General features: G+C 42.1%; 1 protein-coding gene across 18 annotated transcripts in view; it reads left to right on the top strand.

Moving 5' to 3' along the window:
- Window positions 1–21,627, top strand: part of IKZF3 (IKAROS family zinc finger 3) — a 47,632-nt gene that overhangs the window by 20,107 nt on the left and 5,898 nt on the right. For 12 of the 18 annotated variants that reach the window (XM_080565188.1, XM_080565200.1, XM_080565197.1 and 9 more), the window contains exons 4-7: window positions 11,832–12,089; window positions 12,774–12,941; window positions 14,542–14,658; window positions 20,882–20,998. In XM_080565188.1, coding sequence (XP_080421314.1) covers window positions 11,832–12,089; window positions 12,774–12,941; window positions 14,542–14,658; window positions 20,882–20,998 — 660 coding nt within the window. Of the gene's footprint in view, window positions 1–8,290; window positions 9,694–11,831; window positions 12,090–12,773; window positions 12,942–14,541; window positions 14,659–20,881; window positions 20,999–21,627 lie in introns of those variants that run through there. The other 6 variants (XM_080565199.1, XM_080565198.1, XM_080565191.1 and 3 more) reach the window with 5 other exon arrangements.

The raw sequence follows: 21,627 nt of genomic DNA, 5'->3' as shown, positions 1-21,627 counted from the left end.
TTTAATAAATATTGTTAAGCTACATGACAGCTTTTTTTTTTTTCTGAAAGAAAGGACAGGTTATCTCAAGTTCATAGGACAACTCAGCCCTGTAGAATTTAAAACTAGCAGTAATCTCCTGCTTTAAACCAGGGGTGAAGAGAAGGTTGGTCAGTTTACCAAGTTAATCATTTAGCTCAAGCAGTAAATACTTCCCATGCAACTCTGAACGAAGACACAGGTATGAGTAAAATACTAAAACGATATGTGCTATTTCTAATCTAAAAGGTCCTACATAAAAGCATACTTCTGTGTATCTTTAAAAACTAGTAGGGCCTCTTCACTTATTAGATCTAAGATAAACAGCTCCTGGACTTAGGGGGGCTATCTTACAGGCTCTTAGAATTTAGAAATTGTCTTTGTGTCTTTGTATATTGCGTATAGATAGAGCAAGAGACCTTGAATTTCCTCCTTGATCAAGCAGCTCATAAAATCACAGCATTAATAAACATTCCTGCCGGTGAGCTGAGCATGTTCATTTATGCCAGTTCTCAACCACAAACAGTGAAAAATGCTGCCTGGTAGAGGATGTGGTATACATACACTGAGGAAAAGACATGCATTGTTTTACCAGTTTCATGCTGCCTTTCAAGTACAGCATGTCCATGGCACCACAGCAGTGTCAAGACGAATTATGTCTGTGGCTTTGGTTAGTAGTTTTGAGGTAGGGTTCATGTATCACATAAATCAAGTAAATCACTAAAGGGTTGTCTCTGTTTTGGTTGCCCAAGTAGCCCGGTTGTTCCCTGTAACATAAATGTGATGACTTTATTTTGGACTGCAGTGAAATGTTAGGTTTCAAGCTTCCACATTATTAAAGATTTAACATTTATTTACAAAATAACAAGTACCAAACAACATAAAGCACTCAAGGGAGTATTGCACTGGCAGAAATGGCTGTGTAGAGGGTGAAATTCGTCTCACTTAAGTATGTATGGACAGCACCGGTGTTGAAGTGGACCAGTAGCTGGCTTTTCTTAACAGTCGATGGAAGGAGCATGCAGGTTTCTGATCAAATCTGTCCGCCTGGCTTAGGATGAAGTGCCTGGTGTCCCCAGAGCAGCTGCTGCTTGTCAGGACTCCGCTTAGAGTCAGCGAAAAGCTTAGTATAGATGTCTGCATTGTAGAATCTAGCTTGGGCAGGTGAGTTCTGCTCTGCTTACCCTAAAAAGAGAAGTTTAATGTTTTTATCCACAGAACGTGGAAGGCTTGAGCCTTTTCTACATGCAGGGCATCTGTAATCTTTTTCAGATTCCCTAGCTGATGAAATAATCACAGCCATGGTCCAGCTATTTGTCAATCCCCTACGTGATTTCATAGATCACAGATTATCCCGAGTGGGAGAGGACCCACAAGGAACATCGGGTCCAGCTCCTGGCTCTGCACAGGACCACCCAAAACCCAGACCCTATGTCCAAGAGTATTGTCCAAATGTTCTTTGAAATCCAGCAGCTCGGTGCCATGACCACGGCCCTGGGGAGCCTGTTCCAGTGTCTGACCGTCCTCTCAAAGATAAGGTTATAAATGTCAATAGAACATCAGTTCATTCTTTGATACTCCTTTACCACCTTTAGTGTTTATTCACATTATACAGTAAGCATGAATCTACTTGGTACCACTATGCTCTATTCTGCAATTCTCAGTACAGGAATGAGGAGATAATTGCTGGGAGAAAACTCCTTTAAATGTCCAAAAAAAAGATAGCTACAGTATATCAGTGTAAAATGGCACAAAACTAAATACTTCTTCTGTTTACTTCATTGATTCGCATACACTTCTCTACAATCATTCTGATACTGAAAGCATAATAAATCTTAAATATTTAAGCGTGCTGCACTAGTGCTGTGGGCAGTGCAAATATCCGTAGGTGCATTTAAATTTCTCCTAAAGCCCAGCGCCAATCCAGTTGCTGCTGGATACTAAAATTCACGAATAATCTTGGCCTCCGTGTCTTGCTGTTGCAGTTTGACAGTAACAGCTATGTTAGTCACTGAGCAGTCCTTGTGGGTCAGTAAGTATCTGTCTGAGTTCCAGATAAGTGAAACCGCACTCTGACAGTGCTGCCCTGGTGGGAGTATTATCTTTCGGGGATCACTAACCCCGGTAAAAGCGAATATATAGTATTCTCCAGAATCACAGAATAGAAATATTGTCAGTATCCGTGGTGGCTTTTGGGAAACAGATTATGCCCTGCCTAAAAAACACCTCTGACATTTGGCACGTTGCCTGGTGCAAACACTAACGCTCTCATTACGTATCAGATTTGAAGAGAAATAACGCACAATGTGTGGTTCTCATAAATGTTAATCACGGTGTCCGTGGTCCCTTCCTTTTGTGAGTGAGCAGTTCCACTTCAGTCTTTGCTTTCACAATTCGCCATTGATGATGGCCCACAACACAGAAAAAAACTCTTTTTTTCAAGAGATCAAGCATTCAGAAGTCTGCTTTCCACCACCTTAATATTTGGCGATCATGTTTTTTTTTCTTCAGTAAGCATTTTTTTCTTTTATTAAGCATTCATAGTAAGTGGTAATCATCCAGTTTCTTAGACTGCACAGTTTTTTTTGTGAAGTCTGTGTTATTAATGGATGACAGTCTTTAAATACATTGTGGGGACTTATTCTGAGACTTCGAACAGGAGATGGGAGGCTGGTCAAATCTAGATGTTGTCTGTCTCTAATTTGGTGGTGCCTTTTACGTTAGGTCCGCAGAAAGTGATACTGTGATCCTTTAAAAAGGCTACAGAAATTTCCTGAATGCAGTAAGCGAACTAGGCTGAAACGTCAGCGCGATCGGCGCTCTTTTTGGTATAAGAAAATCCGCTTTTGCAGCAAGTAGTTCCACGTTTGTACTTCTCTGAGCACATGCAAGCAGGCTGGCTGACATGTTCGTGTGTCAGAGCTGCCACAGCGAGGGCCATTCACTGAACACAACGCAACTTGTCCTGCGATGCGCCCCTTCGGAACGGCCTTCAGCTGCCACGCCTGCTAAATACGGGGCAAGCAGGCAGAAGGCTGCAGTAATATGTTAATTAAAAGCTTGATGGAGAACGAAAAGAAAAAAAAAAAAAGGAAAGAAGAAACCTTTTTTTTTTTTTTTTTTTTTTTGCCTCAAGGGAATTGAAGCTGCATGCTGTGGTGCACATGGTGCATGCTTGCCCGCAACCATAAAAATACCCCGTTCCCATGGTGCTTCCTGTATCTAGTCAGAAAAGAGACAAGCGGCGAGGCAGATACATGGGGGGAAGCATTAATTTCCCTTGTTCCTTTATGCACCCCGTCACCGCTACCTTCGGTGGCCAAAGTTGAAGAGTCCTCAATTGAAAAATTCACTTTAAGAGGTACATTCCTTCCTCTGGGAGGCACAGTCAGGCACAAGTGTTTAATTATGTCTTGATTCCCTCCTCTGAGGCAGACAACTTTTCGGCGTTACAAATGTTAGCTAGCTTTCATGGTCGTGAAATAAAAAGAAATAGAAGCCACACTTGTGGTTTATGGATGCTAATTGCTGCTGCGTTTAGGTGTGCGAAGGGGGGGCGGTTGAAAGGCTGGAGTGAGACAGGAGAGGATGACAAACCCTCGCCTCGGCGTGCACTGAGGTTCCAGCGGTGCTGCGAGCACACGCACTTATCTGCCTGAAAAGGAAGTGCCGTTTTTTATCAGAATATTACATCTCCCAAGCCCAGATCAAGCCCTGCCGCTCATGGGACTCAAGGGTTATCTCACAACATCAGCGGTGCTCTGCTGCAGAAGTTCACTTAACAGGGGATTTCTGTAAGTGTTAAAACCCGGCAAGGAGGCTGCGCCGCTTAACCGTGTCAGGGCTCCGCCGCCGTGGCTCTGCCTGAACTGAAAGCCGCGGCTCGGCGTTATCGACAAAAGATCCTCTCGACTTCTGTCGCAGCCCCGCGGTACTGTACGAGCAGCAGCGGGGATGCTGCCGGCCACGTTCGGTGACATCAGCTCGGTGTCACCGCAGGCTGCAGGTGACTGACGTCGGCTCGCGCTGCCCTGCACCCGGGGCGGAGGGAGGCGAGCTCGGATATTCCGATGGCTGCCAGGTCGTCGGAAAAGTTCAGCTATTTCTTGTTGTTATTAACCCGTTATAGCTAGCAGAAAACAGAATTTGATTTTGAGAGATCTTGGCTAGCCTTTAAGCTCTCAGATGAGACTGTCCAGAAGGAGAATGGACGCACGGCGTTACTCAGTAGGTTGTGGACTCCTTTCCCTAGCTCGTTAAAGTGCATCTTTCTTCATTTCTTCTGCAGTGTGCATCTCCATTTCACACCAAATAATTCCTTGAAATTAAAGGAGAGAGAAATACTTAACTCTTTCGGCATTAAACCAAAATCTAGTCCAGGGTAGGTGAGTTGTGGCTCCCCCCCCGCCGCCCCCATGTGTATCAGTAAATAAGCGAGGGCAAGGCAAAGGGCCCTAGGAACTCAAATGTCGTTGCAGAAAATAATCTATTTTTAGAAATACGGTCTGGTGGAAAGGAAATTAATTAATTAAGATGACTCATGTTTTGCCCCCAGACGAGGCTGTTCATTTGGCACAAAAAGTGGGAGTTTAATGGGTTTACTAGTATTTGTGCTGCTGGAAAAGTATTGGAAAGCACAAATAAATCCACAAGAGTCAAAACTTGGCTAAAATGCAGCGAGTAGTTCCATGAGAACCGGAATTGATGAAGCTCTCTTTCCAGTGGGTTTGTGTCTTGCTGCTGGCTGACTTTTAGCCAAATTTTGCAGGGTTTGCACCGTGTGCTCAACACCATATTTTACTTCTGGTACCTCAAGCTAGCTTTTCCGTGTTGTCAACACCATCTCCCATCACACCGTGTTTATGGGCTTCAGCTCTTGCTCCTGTTTTGATTTCTGCTGCTGACCTGCAGGAGCTGTTACGAACTTTTTTTCATTCCAAGCTTGCTCCCAGGCGTTCCTGCCGAGCGTGTCCGCACCGCCCGCTTCCGCAGGGCTCTGAGCTGCGCCTGCTCCTGGCCCCTGCGACCAACAGGGCCAATTGCCAAAACTCCGTAATTCTGCGAGACTTTCCCCTCTGCCAAACGGGATCGATTTTGAATCTTCCTGAGGGAACACAGGGATGCACAAGGTTCTAGAGAAGATGAGGCTAAAAGTAAAATCTTAGCATTTACCTATAGAAATATTGATTTTGGAGGGAGAATATTTATGGTCTAAAGCTCAAGTCTTAGAATCCAGGCTATTTACTGCTAGATATTTTTTTTTGTAGTTGAATCAAACCATTACAATTGGTTTTGTGACAATTATGTTGTTTGAGGTTTTTGAGCAACATCTGAAACAAGCTCCTGTCTCCAGTTTATAGGTGTAAAAGTTCTGTTGATATTTATCACAGATTTCCCTGTTTTTTGAATTATTATATGATATTTTCTCTTCATATTTATTTTTTTCTAGTATCAAACATAAGAATGTACCACATTGTAACGAAGACTTCTGGGAGATGAATTCGAAAAGCTAAATAAAAATATGGTTTAAAGATTTGAAGTTCATTTGAAAAAGCAGTTGACCAGAGGTGATCATGCCTGAGTGGTCATATTAGTAACAGGTCCCTTGGTATAACTAATGAAGGCGATTATCTGAATTTAACATGTGGCCTTTTTCAGTCTGACTGTTAGGTCCAGATGTTCTCTGATTAACTGTCTAATTGAAGTCTGATTTAACGGTTGTGATTGTATCTGGGTTTCTGGACTTTAGGAATTGTAATTTTAGAAATGTTTTCTGTGGGTGATCTTACCTAACTGTAAGAGAAGAACTCAGTTTCATGTTCCGTGGGTTTTTTTTTTCTTTTTCAGAGAGAGGCTTTAAATACTCTAAGGTTTGGAAGGATAATGTTAACAGGTGTCATAAGTGAGACAAAATTCATCTGAGAGAGACTGTGGAAAACCTGGGCACTTGTAGACCCTGGAACATGGGATGCTGTTCCCTCCGATTCAGTGCTCTGCGCTCCTGGGCAGCACTGTGGGTACAGGCAATAGAGGAAAAACAGCGAGCTACTGACACTTATGTTAATTAAAAAAAAAAAAGGAAATTAAATCCCACGATAGTTTTAGCATAGTTTTCTATCCCCCAGCCATGTTGCCTCAGGTAATAACATTCTACTTCCCCAAATTCTCTTTGTAGTGTCAGTTAAATGCATTATTTTTTCATTTCCTTCCTTAAACCTTGGCCTAGTGCTGTGTGGTGCTGTTGTGCTGTTGTCCTGTTTATCTCCAGCTTTGGTAGTACTCAGTTTGGGATTTTTCCTTTATTGCTATTTCCGTTAGTCTAATTTTAACATACTTCAGGAATCTTTTGAACAAAAGTCCTAAAGAAAAGCTAGATTATTATTGGGCAAAAAGTTGGTAATAGATGGGAAATACCAATTATGAAATTACAGATATTATAGATTTGTATAGGAAGGTAGATTCTTAGGAAAAATACTAGTATATGTTTGAATAAGATGCTTGAAGAAGCAATTATTTAATTCAAGTGTCCTGGCTCACATGAGTTTGGAGATGATGTGCATTGTTTTTTCTTTTCCTTTTTTTTTTTTTTTTAAGTTTTCTAATTAATTATAGAACTACATAAATTCTATTGTGTTTTGACAATGGAAAGACATTGGTATTAATGAAGTAGAAAATACACATCCAAATGCTTGGGAAATGATGCCTGATTTATTTTTTTTTCCCAATTCTCAGTGCTGCATTTCAATTTGATTTGTTTCTATTTTTGTGCAAGTCACAATAAAAACAAGGAAACTCATTACCGTAGCGCGTGCTCTCCACAAAGGGGAATTATGAAAGTTTCTCTCCTATTTTTAGAAGTGAGATTTCCACCAGGTGCATTCTGCACTGGTTCATTTAGGAATTACCCCCTCAAGTATGCTGTATATCTCAACAAAATAGATGCTTGCTTTTTATTCAAAATGAGAGCTGAACAGCAGCACCAAGAAAATCCTGGAGGAGACAAAGATCAGATCAAAGCTGCTGTGTCTGAGGAATAATTTTTGGTAAGTCAGGGAAATGAAACCTATGGATTTCCAGTGTGCTGTAGAAGTAGTGGGTGCAGTACCTGGGATTTTGGAGCCTTGGCCGGTAGTGGCAGGAGAAGGGCCCCAAAGCCTTGAGCTCCTTTCTGGTCCCTAGAGCTGATGTCTGCAGTGGTATCAGAAAGGCATGGAGGAAAGATGCTTTGCCTCTGACTGTGTTGCTTCTATTAAAAAAACTAACGGTCTGATGTTCCTATTAAGTTTTATAACTCCCCATTGCTCACAGTCCCCACATTTTCAGTGTGTATGTAATGTATAGTTTAAGGACGAAAAAATACTTAGGTATAGCATTGATGTTCAGCTTATAATTTTGATTGGATGTACTGCAAACCTCTCTTTATAGTCATTAAGGAATATGTTTTTTTCGATTTCTTGATAACATATCTTCCCCCACGTTGCGTTAATTCCATTGTAGAGGTGTTTTTCGTAAATTTGCAGGATTCTGACTTGACTTTGGAAACTCCACTGACCTTTTCAGTTTCACAGTGTATGGCTGTTGTGCTTCAAGCTGCTTTAGGTAAAGGAATCTCACGTTCTGGGAGGGGACAGACTCTAGTATGTGTACGTTTGGGTTTCGTACTGCTATTTCTGGGGACGATTTGTGGAGATAACAGTGATGAATCATTGGTTAATACCTGTCAAATCCAGGTAGTCACAAGAATCCTTCAGTACATGCGCATACAGACACCCTTCTTGTTCTTCAGCTTCTGAATCCTATTAACAGCTGTCAAAACCTGGTAAACTACTTATATGCTTTCACAATTTGTTTAATTGGATAGTTAGGAAATGGCATACAAGAAAAGCTTTTCTTTTTTTCATTTTTTTCTTTAGTCTGGCTGAACATCTGTAGCATTAGGGGCTCATTATCTCTGAATTGGCATAGCAAATCAGCAGCATCATTAAAATGCCACATTAAGATGATTAAGTTTCTTTGTTATCCAGTTGACTTTTTGCATGTGCTGAGGATTTCATGATTATGACCCCACTCCTTGTAAAACACTTGAGCAACATCACCCTTTTGTGCTGTTGTCTTTAATAGCTTCTGGTTTTTATTCTTTGTGCTTTTCATAACACTTCTGGCAAACTTTGCTTAACAACGGTACAAAACTCACATTTTTTTTCTCTATATTTGATGCCAAAGTCTTGGATTAAATATGGGGGGGGGGGGGGTTGGCGAGGAGGGGGGATGTCCTTCAGAGACTCCCTCTTAGAACAGCTAAGATAACGCTCTAGCTTGTCTTAATTGTTTGCAGTTACTGACTTTTTTATTCTTGCGTTTTATAGAAGGTATACAAGCACTGCTCATGTGGTGACTCAGTCTGAAGTTGCCACCACAGCTTTATTTTGGATTTTTTCCAGAACCCATTGTTTTTACAGTGTTTCAGGTGAAACAAAAATATTACTCTGGAGTATGTCTTTCATCTTGTAATCATCTCCCCAGGAAATGAAACCATGTGCATCAGCCTTAACGCATCACCCTGGTACTTTGTTGTGTAAAATCTACAACTTCTTTTTTTTTTTCTTTTTTTTTTTTCTGCAGTATGTATTACCTTCATGAACTGCCTCAAGAAAAATAGTTACCTGTGTTGGACACCACAACTGATTTTTCCTCTTACAACTTCTTTACTTTCCCAAGCATAGAAGAGATAATATCACTGCTTTTTTTCAGCCTGGGGAAGTTTGTTAGGATTGTTAAGGATACTTGTGTTTTTCCTCACTTATTATCCCTTTTCTGCTTGATGTTACAGCTGCCTTCCTCTTGCTTAAGGAGGACCAGCCTGGAAACTCCCTCATTTCATTCAAATATGTTGATATGATCTTTAAGTGACAGACCCAAACCTTTTCACACCCCCTGCCAGTCTCCTACCTCACACAATTGCCTCTGCCTGCCAGCATGCAGAGCAACAGTCAGGGCTGGAAAAGGAATTTGCTTGCTTCAGACCTCTGCAACCACTTGGCTAATTTTAGGCTGACCCGAACTCACCCATCTTTTCCTTGGGCTGCTTTGCACCGGTTTTCTTCTGCATGGCTGGATGCTCTTAGGATAGAAAAATTCCAACACTTCTAACACTTGCTTGATTTTTTAAAAAACCCTCTTCCTTAGTGGCTTCTGCTGTCTGCTCTCAGTCACCAGAAGGTGAATTTTTCCGTTGAGGTTCTTTAAACGCCTACTTGCAAACTGAAACGCGCCCGAGCTTTGGTGGGATATCGCTGACAGCTGGAGCGGCAGCACTGCTCGCTGGGGGAGGCAGCGGTGGAAAAGCCTTGGTAAGGGCTCAGGTGCATCCTTCCCTGTTACTGTAAGACAACAAATGCGTTGCAAGCAGCCAACATGCAGTATGGAAAATGCAGAGGCAATTACTTTCCGCAGCGGAACCATAGGATGCCCAGCGTGTGGCAGTCAGCAAGTGCTTGCCATGGGGATCGCAGCGCTCATGCGTCGTGAGCAGGGACGTAACTCGGTACAAGAGTGAAAAGTTGCGAGCTGTGAACTTGTGGTGAGAAACGGTAGAAAACGGTAGAGAAGTCTGCTCAATAGGAGGTTACAGCTAGTCCTCCACTGCTAAGCCATCGCATTTAATGCAGACGAAAGGTGAGACGTTAAATAGAAAGTGGGAATTGAAATTGTGTCTGAAAGCACCACCAAGGTGCAGCTGCAGCGTGCGCTTCCTTTTACCATTCTGCGCAGGATGTAGCAAATTATTTTGGAGCTGTCTCCTTCTGGGGGCGGAGATGGGGGTGAACAACTCATTTTTTTGGAAAAGCGATTCTGTTGAAAGCTGCTTTCAGCAACCAGCAATAGATTTTCCTTGGAGTGACGGAAGTGGATGCTGAAACTAATTCTGAGAGAGTGGGACCCTCCCACCTGAGGCATGAATTTGGCAGCAGAGGAAGCCCCATTTGAGTGGAAGGGGGGCTCAGGACGTGAAACAGGGCAGCAGGTGCAGCGGGACGTGGCATACTGGGAGGTGAAGCCTCCATGGGAGCCTCGGAACAAACGCCCAAACCTGTGTGAGCCCTCCAGGGGCTGGGGCAGTCAGTCCCAACGCAGAACTTCAAAAGACGTCTAGGACAAGGGGATGAAAACACACGATGTGGGGGAAAAAATCCTCCTGTGGATGTCACCATCTGGGGAGGGCGCTAAAAGGAATCTCCTGGAGTTTTCCACCCTTCTGTGGAATCTTGCATGGGACGAAGCAATGATCACCCACCTGTTTCTCGCCCCTCCATCCACTTAGCCCAAAGTCAGATATATTGGCTGAGCTTAGTGCAAGCATCAAGGCTAGAGGAGCGATGTTATCGCCAAAATATAGTTGAAAATTTTGATTTCGTGAAAGTATTGGCTGCCAGATTTTTATTTTTCAGTGCTTGCTTTTATGTTGCCACCTCATTTTCGCTGTCACCCATTGTTTGTTCTCGGCATTTGATGTGGTTTATTACTCAGAACCGGAGCTAATACATATTCAGCAGTCCATGTTCTGTACTTTGGAGAAAGGACAAGTGATTAAATGCCATATTTAACTGTCTAACCCTCAGTCTGAGAGAGGAGCAGGTGCCCATGAGAACAATACTTTCAAACAGGAAACAATATATTTTATCTCTTAATGCTTTTCTTCACTTAGTAGCTTGAGGCATAACTCAAGTTTCAGCCATAACCCAGCTCCTGTCTAGATAGGAAAGTCCACTTTAAGCAGAAAAAAAGGCTGCCCCATCAGTTAGTATGGATTTTAATGGGCGTGCTGGTAATGCTGGAGTTAATAGCAGAAAAGAAATTCAGCAACAGTTAGGAATCATTAGCAGTTTATGTAGTGCGAGCCATTTGCTGATATTTTTTCATGGGAACATTATTGTTAGTAAATTATTAGCTACTTGTCCCATACTTCTCTTGTCGTGAAGTTGCATTAATGTGAGGTGATGCCTTTGAGAGTTTTCTCTGGACACAGCAGCAGGTTCAGGAACCTGCTCAAGGCCGTGGATGTCGGTCTTCAGGAGTCTTTGTGGTCTTTGCTGTGTGCTTGCAATGTGACTTTGGACAAATCTTGTAACATTTCTGTGATATATTTATTTATCGGTCAATCTTTACTACCTTTACTGGTTTTACTCATACAGCAGTCTTCAGTACAGGTATCAAGATTATCGAATGCTTCTCGAAACATTTGAGACCTTTTGATAAAAATTGCAAGTGAAGATTAGGATTATTGATTAGGATTAATTGATGAGAATCTTTACCATGGGAACACAGGGGGTCTTACTGGATCAGACTTTTTTTAGGCATGCTTGAAAGTTGCACAGGAAAATACAAGTATCCCTTTTAACATGTTTTTGTATTTCCAATTCACAGGAACATCCTGTGGCCCTCATTTCTATAGGCTAATTGTCAGTTGTAGAAATAAGTACTTTATTTGGTATTCTGAGTAGTACCCTGTAATTGCAAGAACAGAAGTTTGTCCTGTATTATATTTTTGTAATCTGCAGAAGGAAATTATCCGTCAAAGGTAATAACAAATAGGTCAATACTTTTAAAGGTTATCTCATTGTGAGTATCACTAAGCGTACGTGACCTATGAAGATTCACGTCTTAACTGCATTTCTTTATCTTTGTGAGTTTCCGTAAAACTGTAAGGAAATTATTGATGTAATTTTATGTAATTTTTGGTGATTTTTTTAAAGATACTTCCTGGTATCTGAAATGATCATTTTCTTCACTTTTGTGCTTTGTTTTACCTGCAGATGATGTTAAAGTGAAAGGTGAATACAGTGACAGAGAGGAGAGTGCTTTAAATTCAGAGCCTATGGAAAACCCAGAAGAATCTGAAATACCTTACACCTATCCCAGAGAATATAACGAATATGAAAGCATTAAACTGGAAAGACATTCTGGTTCATATGACAACATCAGGCCAGCTAGTGGAAAAATGAATTGTGATATCTGTGGATTAGCCTGCATTAGCCTCAATGTCTTGATGGTTCATAAGCGTAGCCACACCGGTAAATATCCCTATATTATTCTTGCAAGAGCTAAATACTGACAGGATAACGATCTGTAATGTAGACTACGATTTTTAAAAAAGGTTACCAAAATTGGGATTTCCTTGTTCTATCCCTGACTCCGCGTGTGATCTCTGGCAAGTTACTCACTTTTCTGTGCCTCACTTCACCCACCTTTCTTCCTATCGGGATTTGGTATTAGTAAAAGCATATTTGTGAGGCATTTTAAGAATTTTGGATGAAAGGCACTATGTTGTTTAATCGTGTCAGCCACAAAACACAAGTTAGATTGGTTTTGTGCTGCCATTTCCAGTCTGTGTGCTGTATTTCTCTTTGTGCTTTACTTTGGCAACAAACCAACGAGCATCTTAGGTTTTGACCTGCAGTAAGATAAGACTTCTTTTTCTAAAAACTGCTAGCTTGTTGGAATCAGCCTCCTCCAGAACGCTTATTTCCATGGGAAAGTCTGTACGTTGTTTTCCATAGTCATGCATATATTGCAAGAAGCTCTGACACCAGAGCTGCACGTAACTCCCACTGAAGTCAATGGAAGGGCTGTGTGTGTTTCTGTAGACAAAAAGTGATCAAGTATCTCATTCTTTCCTCTTCCAAAAAGGAAAGGGTATGAGGATAGCGTGATACCCACATAACCATTAAATGTCCTTTTTTGTATGTCATTTTAAGGTGAACGGCCATTCCAGTGTAATCAGTGCGGAGCTTCCTTTACTCAGAAGGGAAACCTCCTCCGCCACATTAAACTACATACAGGGGAAAAACCTTTTAAATGTCATCTTTGCAGTTATGCCTGCCAAAGGAGGGATGCGCTAACAGGTCACTTAAGGACACATTCTGGTAAGTGGCTTCAAAGGCACTTCACGTGTTTCAGATGTGTGTCACTGGGACACGAGGCGTGGAAAGCGGAGCAGGCGGCGAGGTCTGCTCAGCCCGCCTAGCTCTGAAGCATCGCCGAAGGGCAGAGACCCCTCGGCTGTGCTGGTGGAGCCGTCTGGGGAATGGGCTCAGCATCATCAGGTGGGGACAGGGCAGGGGAATCCCGCCGTCACAGCTGTGTGCGGTGGGGAGAGAGCAGCCTCCGAGCAAAATGACTCCCTGCTGTTCTCGAATGAGCGAGGCTAGCTCAGCCGGCGAGCTCAGAACCTGAGGAGCAGTGAGAAAATGTTTTGCTGGGGTTTTCTTCCATTCCCATCCCGAGCCGTTCAAATAATTTGGAGCATAATCAAAGAGAAGGTTACTGCCAGTTAACACCTCGCTGTTGTGTAGTGCCTTTCATCTGAATGTCTTAACGTGCTGAACAAATGCCAGCGATATTTCTCAAGACCGGTAGGGTATTGCATCCCTTTTACCGATGGGAGAAATGGAGGCACAGGGCTGAGGTGACTTGAATAACAAGCCAGGTATAAACTGATTAACCTTAATTCCTCCAGTTCTTTAGGAGCCAGGCCGTGGTTGCTCTTTGATTTGTGTATATCCTGTGTCATATCGGGGTATTCTAAATTACAAATATTATTTCTGCACTGCACTTTACAGGAATAAAATAAACCTCACAAAGAATCAAAGTTAAAAATGGGATTACCTGACATGAGGAAACGAGATTCTGATTTGATCATGACCGTCCCCCCCAACACATCATGCTTCAGACACATCGGGGGGTTATTGTGACTGAATTTTTTAAGAGCTGGCTTATTAAGCAGCATAAGGAAAATCTCCTTAAGTAAATCACACGAAAGAGCGAACAGTTGCATTACCATTAGGGAGTATGGTCTTTTTGCACAGCACATGATGCAAGGCTGCTTGCATTCGCGATGACGTTGTGCCCAAGTGTGTTAGGGAACGTCTGTTGGTGAAGCAGTAATGAAATAATTCAGGGAGTGCCTCCAGTCTTCTGTGACGCACTGGGAAAGGCTGCGTGGTTATCTTGAGTTTCAAACAGGCTTGTTTCTGCTTAAATGAATTAGGAGCATAGTTTGCTGTACAATAAATGCCTTTGGAAATGAAGTAAACCTCACAAATGCGTTTGGCTTAACTTGAAATTCATGAAATCCTTGAAAATGTCTGTGCAGCCGGGACCGAAATCGGGTAGTTAGGACATTGTGGTCCCAGTCATGGCACTTCTGGGCTTCCCAAGGGAAGCTGTGCCAAGGGCACAGGGCTCTGGGCCCCCGAGGACCATGTCTGACTGTGAGGCCTCTTTTCTGGCACTGAGCTGGGGGGGGCGAGGAGGGCTGTGCAAGTCCTCTGGGTGTCTGGTGGGCTTCACCCTCATATAACCCTGATTTTGTCATAATTACATCGCCCATCAACTTAACAGCAATTTAAAGCATTCTCCGTGAGCCGAGTATTGCGTTATCAGTAACCGTACACTGGAATGTCAGGGGGAGTGTGTTTTAGTGGTCCCCCGTGGTTATTTCACAGCGCTCTCTGATTTTTCTAGTGGAGAAGCCGTACAAGTGTGAGTTCTGCGGCAGGAGCTACAAGCAGAGGAGCTCGCTGGAGGAGCACAAGGAGCGGTGCCGTACCTACCTGCAGAACGCTGGCATGTGTGAAGCTGGTGAGTTTATCACGTTACGGTGCCCCCCCCCTTTCTTTTTTTTTTTTTTTTTTTACATTACAGTGCTTAAAAAGGGCATCTGGTAAGCTGTTAATTCACAGCCTGAGAATAGTTTTTACTACAATCGTTTTCAGTAACCTGAGGGGCTGTAACATCTTATAAAAGGGTCTGGTTTAATGCATCCCTCAGGCAGCTAGTTAAAGAATGCTTTTATTTTAATCACTTTTTTATTTCACAGTTACTTTGAATAAAACATCTGAAGTACCTTCTACGCAGCATTTCTGTAGGTGACACTCACAGTATGTTAAATTATTCCTACATTAATGCCATTATGTTGCTTATTGTACTGGATGAGTTGACACCTCTAGTTGTTGACAGCAGTTGTACACGTGGCTCTGTTTGATCCTTATTCTAAAGAAAAAGAAGGGCTGTTGGTCAGAATTAGTTAGAATTTGCAGAAGCGTTAGTGGCGTGATCCCAGGGCATGGAAATGGGGTGACGTCCTGCAGGTCGCTGACAGATCGGCCTGCAGAGTAGCGAGGGGTAAAGGACTTCCTTAACTATAGGGCTGTCTTTGAAAAAGGATGAAGGTGAAATGTATCAAACGCTTTTTTTTTTTTTTTTTAAATTTCCCTTTTCACAGTTTCAGTGCTACAGTTCTGAAAATATTTTGATGAAAAATAACTGCCGTAATCTTTGAGCCTTATTCACCTGAATATTTCCAATCCGAAAATGAACTTGTGTGATTTTAAGTTTCACGATATACCAGTATGTCAGGAAAGAATTACTTTCCGCAGTCACAGAGGCGAGGAGTGGTTTTGAGCTCCCAAAAGATTGTACAGCTGATTCACAGCAGAGTTAAGGCTACAGTTTCAGAATTTAGGTTCCCATTTTTTTACTATCCAGCCTTAAAACAAAACAAAACAAACAAAAAAACCCACACCCAAACCAACCACCCCCCCAAAAAACAACCAACCTTTAAAGCATCAAGATTCCTAGTTTGGGTTGTGACTTTCAAACAGGATTTTCTTTTCAGGGAAAACATTAAGCTGAGTTTTCAGAGAAGAAAAATAAAGTGTAAAATTGCATTCGGAGAGATGACAGTGTTAACAAAGACCATTTAATAAGAATAAAAAAATTGTGTTTGGTGATGCGATTATCAAGCAAAAATGATGCTGGCATCATCACAAGCCAGGCCCCAAACCCGGTGTGAATACCCATTGATATGTGATGATAACTTTGTGTGCACAAGAATCTTCACCCTGGGCAGAGTAGGCTGGCGGTCAGGCTGTGACACATGCCCCCCCCCCAAAAACCGCCAAAAAGAAACAATGGTTTAGTAGTGTTTCATGGAGTCTCTTCTTTTCAGCAAGTGACATGTTTTTTTAGAGAATTAGTAAAAGTAAATGGTTGTGTGAGTGTCAGCAAGTTTTGATTTTCATGAGAACCTATACATATTGTAACTGTGGTTTTATGTTACAGTACGTGCTCTCATGATGGCAATCACTTTGAGATGTCCACCATGTGAAAATGGAAAACATGATACCTGCTATAGATTTCTGCTTTTAAATAATTCTCATCGTTTATATTTGTTTCAGAATAGCAGCATTTCAGTTATCCAGAATCTGCAATATAGTACTTACTAAAGCGGTACGGTGCGCTTTAAATTGGCCACAGAGGAAATGTAAATTTCCAGTATGACATGGTATGGCTGTACTCGATGCCTTCAAGACCTTCACTCTAAAAAAATATTGCGGTGTTTTTAGTAGTGTAGTAAGTTTTATGAAAAACAGGAACTCCAGTCTTGCTGAGGTATTTCCATTCAATTTTCTGGTATCAGCAATATATTAGATCACAGAATCAGAGGGAGGGAAGGCTGGAAAGGACCTCGGGAGGTCATTCAGTGCATTTAATTTGTTGCTTTTTTTTTTTTCCCCTGAAGTGTAGTACTTTGCTCGTGTTTTTAGTGAACATTGTTTTAGGGTTTCTGACTGTTTTCCTACTTCCCTGCATCATTTTGCATTTTGGCCCTCTTTTCTGAAGTCCTTGCAACCTTCTCGCATGGAGCCATCGTTAAGTGCAAGTGTGCTCAGTGCGCCATCGTCCATACCATTAATTAAAGCATTAAACAGCATCAGGACTGTAGTTACCCTTCTAGTTGCTTTTTAAATTGAGGTTTGCAAGTTCCAAACCTAGCAGTGTGGAAATATTCGAGAAAGAAAAGTTTTATGTAACAATATTGTTAGAGTGTTGCTCAGTCCCTGATAGCGATCTCTGGTCGCGTTGTTCTCATTGCACAATAACCCACCTCTGTTCCACTCTCCATTATTTAGTGACCACATAGAGATGCTACAGGAAGCAATGCCTCTAATTTGAGCTCCGCTTTGTACTTTAGGGTTTTGTTAACAATGCCCGCATGTTCTAAAAATTATGCTCACATTTACGGTGTGAGAGAAACCACACTATGGAAACAGTTCAGCTCAGGCTGAGCGGTGGTGCATTCGTGTTCTGGGCTGGAAGAGAAGTGCCTGCACCCTGCACATACACAGCGGGGCGTTAGGGCGAGCAGCGCTGCTGGCTGGGGATTACAACAAAACACAAGCACTCCTCTGTAATGGATAAGTTACATTTACACCCCAAAAAATTCGTATGAAAGTGTTTTTATAAACGTGCAGGCTCCCGAGGCGGGCAGCAGCTCTCGAGCAGCGCCGAGAGCTCAGGGGGTGAGCGGAGGGCGCCGCAGCCGCTGCAGCTGTTGGGAAGCAGGAGATGCTGCCCTGCATCTGGAGCGGGGATTTAATCGGTCTGCAGGATTTCTTTCAGCACCCTTAGCCTTTTTGTTGTTTTCTGGCTGTTCTGTTGAACCATCAGAAGTATTTAGCTCGCAGGGCATCTCAGGATCACAGGCTGGAACGGGCCAAGTGCTTTGGAAGTGTGGATTTGCTTTATGACTATCCAGTTCTTAGTCTAACTTTGAGCAAAGTGCTTGATCGTTTCTATCAGTCCAGCCTGAAATTTATTTTTAGATACATGTTATAGTTGGATAATTAGTTCTTTAAATTAATGTCACAGTGCGCAGTGGAATCATCCAGTGGGTAAGGTAATTGAGGAGGGAAACAGGGCGTGATGATTTCTCTCTGTGTTTGAGAAGACTTTGGAGAATTTTGAGAGAGAGAAAATGTTTCCTAAATGCGAAATATTATTCTTGGATTGTTTAGTAAGTGACCCAGGAGAAAGAGAGGGGTGAGATTATTAAGTCGGCCTTTGAGAAGGGAGAGAACCTATGGAGCTACCTATGCCTCAATGGGAGCAGAGTCTGTTTCCCCCAGGGCTGTATTATGGACACATTGTCAAGGCCTTTTATGGCCCATAAAAAGAGGTTATTTATTTCTTTAGGAAAAAAAATGGCCATTGGCGAGGAGTAGAAAATCTTACGGTGAAAGAAAAACCCTCAGCTTTAAAATAAAATGGCAGGCAGGCGTCAGGCTGGAAGATTGATGCTTACAGATGTCCCAGAACATGTTATGTAGGTCAATAGTTACTGTCTCTTCAGCAATCTCGTCTGAGTAAAGACTATTGTTACCTCTGCAGGAAGCTGCTTGTCTGCCCTTTTGACACTAATTTAATGAAGTTCCCTTGATGGTGCATAAATAACGTTGGAAAGACAAGCAGGCACTGATACGCTCCATGTAGCTTCCAGCGTGTTCCCTGGCTGAGGGGGCTCCCAGAAACTTCGCTCTTTGAGTTCTGTCAGAAGAGACAGAACAAGATTCTGAAAATGGGAAATTTATGAGTTGGTGCACTATCAAGGCTTAAAGTCAAAGACTGAGGAAAAAGAGGAACTAGAAAAAAAACAAGAAAAACAAATGAAGACTTGGCAAGGACTAGGGGGCTGCTGTTACGGCATGATGAATGGTGCTCTTTTTGTATTTTTCTTTTTTGTTTACAATATAAGGTTTTGAATACATGACGTTATCATTATCTTGCTCAGGGTAGTTGTGGAATTTCTTTAAAAAAAACACAACCTATTAATTACTTACAATCTTACTGGGTTGAGGATAGTTCAACCCTTGAAGCGCAGTTATCTAAAGATAATCTGAAGTGTTCAGAAGGGATATTCCAGTTTTTGGAACATGAGTCCTGAAATTAAAAATACCGTGACATTATTCTTAAAAGTTTACTCGGGTTTCTGGCCAAAATCCAAAGCGGATGACTATGGTCTGCCTACCTAACTTTCCCTTACAGTTTCAGCTTAATTTGATGTTTTGTCTAGTTCCGTGTACACGGGTAGGTAGTGGCTTGGCGTTTCAGGCTGGGAGCAGTTGCATTTTAGCCTAAAATGAACTTTGAGATTGCCTTCTTTATGCATTTATGTAAGTTGCTAAACACATTAGAGTAATTTGGAATAAAAATCAGACAAGAAAAGCAACGTGTTACTGTCTTTAAGGCATTTTGTATGCATGCTGTCTGTGAGTCTGGCCATCATGTGTATAATAGGGTTACAGCCTGGTGAAACAGGCTTAACGTAGTGCTGCGTTGAGCCCTATTATCCCAACCATCCTGAGTCATATTTGTAGTTAGTTCATGTGGCATGGAGTATTTATGAAGCACTTTACATTTGCAAAGTGCTGTACAAACATTAACAAATAGTTCTGCTGAGGTTTGGTGAGTCATGGTTTGTGCTGACTGAAACTCATCTGATATCAGTAACAGTCACAATAAACAAGCAAGGAGTGACTTTAAAATTTACAGGGAAACACTGCACACTAAGCTATGGAAGGATGATATTGCAGTTTTATCACTTGTACTTAGAAAACTGTATTTTAAGTCCAATACTTAATATAACTGCACTTAGCAGGACTGAAGTGACACCGAAGCGTTTGCATTATTTTCCTCTGGCATTATTTGTCTCTTATGTAGATTATACTACGTGTATATATATATATATATATATATATATATATATATATATGTATATTTAAGGTATCTGGGTGCACCAGTACCATAACAACAGCCAGGATTCTACCACCATGAGACCGGCCTTTCATACTACCTTGGGAAAATCAATGACCCTTCCTCATCCTCGTTTGCCTCTGTTTAGACATCAAACTCTCAAAGGCATGGGCAGTCTCTTAAAACGTGTCTGGTTGTCACCCCAGCGGTCCCCATTGCTGCACCTCTTAGTGCAGCTTTAATATGAAGTACCACTACCGATACTTGTTCTTGAGGCGAGCGCAGGGCTTGTGGGGGGAAGCCACGGCAGCTATATTCATTATTAGTCTGGCAGTAGCGATATGAGGTGGCAGTCCTCCTCGGCGTGACTGATCCAGCTCAAAACCCGTGCAGCCTCCATGAGGTCGAGAGCAAGCAGTTATTTCCGTGAAATGATGGGCACTGGCAAACACAGCTAGAGGAGAGCTCTGGAAAACAGTAAGATCCTTAAAACAGTGGCCCGGTCTCAAGGGAGCGCTCCTAGGGCACATGCACTTTTCCTAAACTTAGAAATTGTGAAGGTTTGAATGGGCTTTAAAATACCTAATGCTTACAAGGGTGCCAAAGAGCAAAGGTTCTCAATCAGCTTTAGCTGTTAGAAAAAAGATCAAGTGATGCTGACATCTGGGGGGGGGGAAAAAAAAGAGTTATAAGTGAATATCAAAAGGTTATATTATTTTATTGGAACACTGAAGTATTTTATACAAGTTTTTAGTGATTAGTTGAGAAGACATCTCTGTATGACTGATACCTAAAGCAGTGCAGCCTGGGGACTGGAGGTCCTGCACTGACGTTTCGGAGCACTAGGACAGGACGCTCTGCAGGTGTCACGGTTCTTACTCAGAATCAAAAAGAAAGGCTAACAGGGGTTCTGTCTCCATCTACATTTTGTAACCAACCCGTCCAGCCTGCTCGTTTTGCACTTCCTTTTGCTAATGAAGGTATTGGTTTTGTATGGTTTGTGATCTCCCTGCATGAGCTCAGGACTGCAAGATCGGTGTCTGTTTCTGTGCTTGCTTCCACTGACCGCAGCTGATGCCCAAGACGCAGAGAGCAAGACCGACAGAAAAAGCAACAAAACAAGTTTACATCAGATCTCCAAACTGTTTCCTTCCAGTTAGTGTGGCAAACTCCGGAGATTAGACCATTCATTTCTTCCTTTTTTTTTTCTGATTTTTTTTTTTCCTTTTCACCTACTTTTTTTTTTTTTCTTTTCACATCTCCAAACTAGCAAACGTGGAGGCAAGGCACATCAAGGCAGAGATGGGGAGTGAAAGAGCCCTTGTGCTGGACAGGCTAGCAAGCAACGTGGCAAAGCGAAAAAGCTCAATGCCTCAGAAATTTATTGGTAAGAACAAAAAACCTTTTCATGTGCAACAGTTAAATCTGCAAAAGTTGGTAGCCTATAGTACAATGCCTCTGCTTATTTTAAATGTCCTTTTTAAGCTTGCAATCTAATTCAAGAGAATATGAATAAAGTAACTTTGATTTTCTAATGTTTTAGTTACTTGTAGATTTTTGATTAAAGGAATGTGTTCTATTAGATGCTTGAGAGTGGGTTTTAATCTGCTACTGTGCTTTGTATCTATTTTGTAGTCAATTTAGAAATATTTCTTACGAGCTTCCGCGTGTTGTTTTCTGTACCTATGCATTTGCTGGGTTCTTTACAGGAGAACAGGAGCATGTAATGCTGTTGAGAGCTGAACGCCTGTTCTAGTAAGCAGGAGCTGAAGCTACTTGCAGGATGCGTGTGTGGAATAAGGCCTAAAGACAGAAAAGGATTGGATTGCTGTTAGTCATCTGCTGAATTTGAATATGATTTTAAAAAAATATCAGATCCTTTCTTGTGGTAGCTTAAGCTGCAAGATGTTTCCATAGCATTTTCTTTGCATTTAATTGTATATGATCAGAATTTTGCATACTGGGGATCTAGAGTACGAGTTTGGCAGGTTCTGTGTCTCAGTGAGCGCCTGATCC

The sequence above is a fragment of the Anser brachyrhynchus genome (assembly GCF_964034855.1).
Source record: "Anser brachyrhynchus genome assembly, chromosome: 22".
Lineage (NCBI taxonomy): Eukaryota > Metazoa > Chordata > Aves > Anseriformes > Anatidae > Anser > Anser brachyrhynchus.
Note: the sequence above shows the minus strand (reverse complement) of the source record. Positions and strands in the feature narration are given on the sequence as shown.